Here is a 2,932-nt window from a genome sequence, read left to right on the forward strand (position 1 = left end):
CTGAATGTAAAGCAGAAATCTGATTCAGTAGCTGGAGGACGCTCCTCCTCACGGCGGCCATCTTCAGCAGTTGATATGTTTTCACAATTTATGTGTTAATACTGTAGAATCTAAATAAATCCCCATTTAATGTAATCATATCATATTGTATTATTAACGAGCTCAGCTGGTTCATGCATATTGATTTATATACATTCACATTCTCCCCTCTGTGCAGCCTATCACCACTGTTTCTATATTTAATGGAGGTTTATTGTCCTCAGCTGGTGGTTTTTGCAAACAGCCACATTCAGAGCAGAGGGTTGTCAGCCCGGATTAGACCGTGTTATACTTTATGTACCGTCTGTCAAACACTATCAATCACAGGACCTCCACAAATGGTTTTATAATAATTCTCAGATTAACCCCTGGATATACCACTAATTATTATTTCCAGTTTTACCGACATCAGCGTGAGTCCGCCTGTGGCTGCAGGGTTTGTTTCTTTCTTTAAAAACAGCCCAGTAATCAATTCCTGTTCAGTCTGTGTGAGTGGGTGCAGTTTGCCTTCAGCTGACTCCCTGGTGTCAGGTCAGATATTTTGCACTCGCCCTCATAAGACACATGATGTTTGGTAACATTACAGACCCAAAAACAGTCGCATATTGACGTCAGGGGATGAAGGACTGCGCTCAAGCAGAGGGGTAGCAGAAGAAGAGAAGTCAGTGGGTAAAACTAAAGGTGGGAGCATGTTGGAGGAAACATCCCCAGGAGCGATGCTTTCTCAACGGAAAAGGCCGAATGCGAGTGGAGACGTCGAGTCCAGGAAGGTCTTTCATTGTGTGTCAGCTGCATACATCAGGCCCTCCAGCTTCTGTATGTGTCTGTATGTACAGCTGTGAACTAAAGTCTACATACACTCGTGAAGACCATGTGTATCGTGGCACTCATGAGTTTCCAATGACTCCTCTAACTGTGGATTTTCTAAAACAGAATCATTGAAACACATCTCTTGGCTATTTTCACCCCAACTAGGTGCTTTCAGAACCAGTCCACAAGTTTCTTGCAGGCTTCTGGTTTTATCTGTGACCAGTCCTCATGACGGAGAGTTAAATTAAATGTGTTGTCTTTCTGACACAGACTTGTTTCTTCATCACAGTCCAGAAGTTGTCGACGGGGTTTAAGTCAGGACTTTGGGGAGGCCAGTCTAAAACTTTAATTCTAGTTGGATTTAGCCATTTTTTCCCACTTTTGATGTGTGTTTGGGGTCATTGTCCTGTTGGAACTCCCAACTGTGTCCAAGACCCACCCCTGTCTGAGACATTTTAGGGTTTCACGAAGAATGTGGAGTTAATCCTCCTTCTTCCATTATTCATTTTACATTGTATAAAGCACCAGTTCAACTGGCACCAACAAAGCCCCAGAACATAATACTGCCCCCACCATGCTTAATGGTAGCTTTGGTGTTTCTTGGCCATCACCTTCTCTCTGCCTATTGTGAGACGATAGCTGTGGTGATATCCAACCTTCTGCCAGGCTAAAATAATGGACCAAACAGAAGTTTTTTAAAAACTGAGGTTAAAAATACCAAATAGGGAAGACCTAGCTAGTTAGCCGTCGTCATGCCACCGTCTAAAAATGGATGGCTTCGGTCTAACACCAGAACTGCCCTCACCTGTGAGTTTGGAGGCAGTTTTCTTGCTTTGTGAGTTCTTAGTGGAGATGTAGAGGTTGAGTTAGCCTGTGTGAGTTTACAGCTGCAGTCAAAAATTGGTTGATTCAGAGAAATGTTGTCAGTCTTGTAAACAGGAGCTAACTGGCAGTTCAACAGGTAGACGGCGTGTCATTGGCTGACAGGTCAGAGGTCAGAGCCAATGACGCTGTTACGACACTATTATCAAAAGAACACTTGGATGTTTGAAAAGGGCAGAACCACCACATATATCATATCAACTCACACAACCACCACGTCCACAATCTGTTTCTCTCACGCTGTCAGAAACGGTAGAAATTCTTCAGATCAGTGCATTCAGGCTCCACACAGAGTCTGTTGCTGAATACGGTTTGATTGCAAAGCAACAGAAAACGTGTGCAGCTCAGATTGTGAAGCTTGAACATGATGCTCCGGTGGAAGATGTGCTCATTTGGATTTAGCGAAGCCCACCCTGTTGCTGTCGCAGTCGAACACGGTGTCGTACTGGCCGATGAACACGTCTCCCAGAATCCACAGCGGCCCGGCGGGGGCGGGGAGGTCCAGGCCCATGAAGCCATAAATGTGTTGTCAAAGGTAGAATTTGGAAAAGAATAGTTTAGATTTTTTTCTGAGCATCAATAATGTTAAGTAGCACCTTAGTTTTCTCAGTTTGATCCATTCGGTCCATAAGAACAAGTCAGTGGCTTGGAAACTGTTTTTGGTCAGTGCAGGAGCTTCACCTGGAATCATCTTGCAGGACACATCCTCTAAATACAGCTGTGAGGCACCTCTGTTTGAATCATTCATGTATTTAGAATCCCTGAATCCAGCCTCGTTCACAGCAGTCACCTGCTGCACTGCAATAAATGTGCAAACATGAAAGTTCAGCTGCTTTTTTCATGCACCATCCATGGGGAAGAACACAGGACAGAGTGTGTCTGCACTGGTGTGAATGTGGAGGCTTGAAATCAATGCGTGATTATTTAAACCACCATCGTCTCATTTTAACTTTGCTTCCTTCCTTCAGCTCCATCTCGGTCCTTCTCTGCGAATGGATGGAGTAAGACCCTGCAGCTTTTGTTGATCCTTGCATGCAGAACCTGATGCCCTCTGAACTACCTTCACCTCTCCTTACTTTGTGTTACCCCCCCGTCCAAAAACACTGATCTATTGTGCTTTACACCGCTGATTTAAATTTAATAGAAAAACTAAGACGAAGGACTCAACCATCACGGTTTGCTGTAAAAATCTAAACTTAAA

General features: G+C 44.1%; 1 protein-coding gene across 1 annotated transcript in view; it reads left to right on the plus strand.

Moving 5' to 3' along the window:
* Positions 1 to 2,732, plus strand: part of lhfpl4a (LHFPL tetraspan subfamily member 4a) — a gene marked incomplete at its 3' end in the record, with an annotated part of 33,549 nt that extends 30,817 nt beyond the window's left edge. Inside the window, exon 4 of the mRNA XM_008284753.1 lies at positions 2,700 to 2,732. Within this exon, the coding sequence (XP_008282975.1) occupies positions 2,700 to 2,732 (33 nt within the window). The remainder of the gene's footprint in view (positions 1 to 2,699) is intronic.
* Between the last annotated feature and the right edge of the window lie 200 nt (positions 2,733 to 2,932).

Source organism: Stegastes partitus, unplaced genomic scaffold (assembly GCF_000690725.1).
Source record: "Stegastes partitus isolate 25-593 unplaced genomic scaffold, Stegastes_partitus-1.0.2 Scaffold370, whole genome shotgun sequence".
NCBI lineage: Eukaryota > Metazoa > Chordata > Actinopteri > Pomacentridae > Stegastes > Stegastes partitus.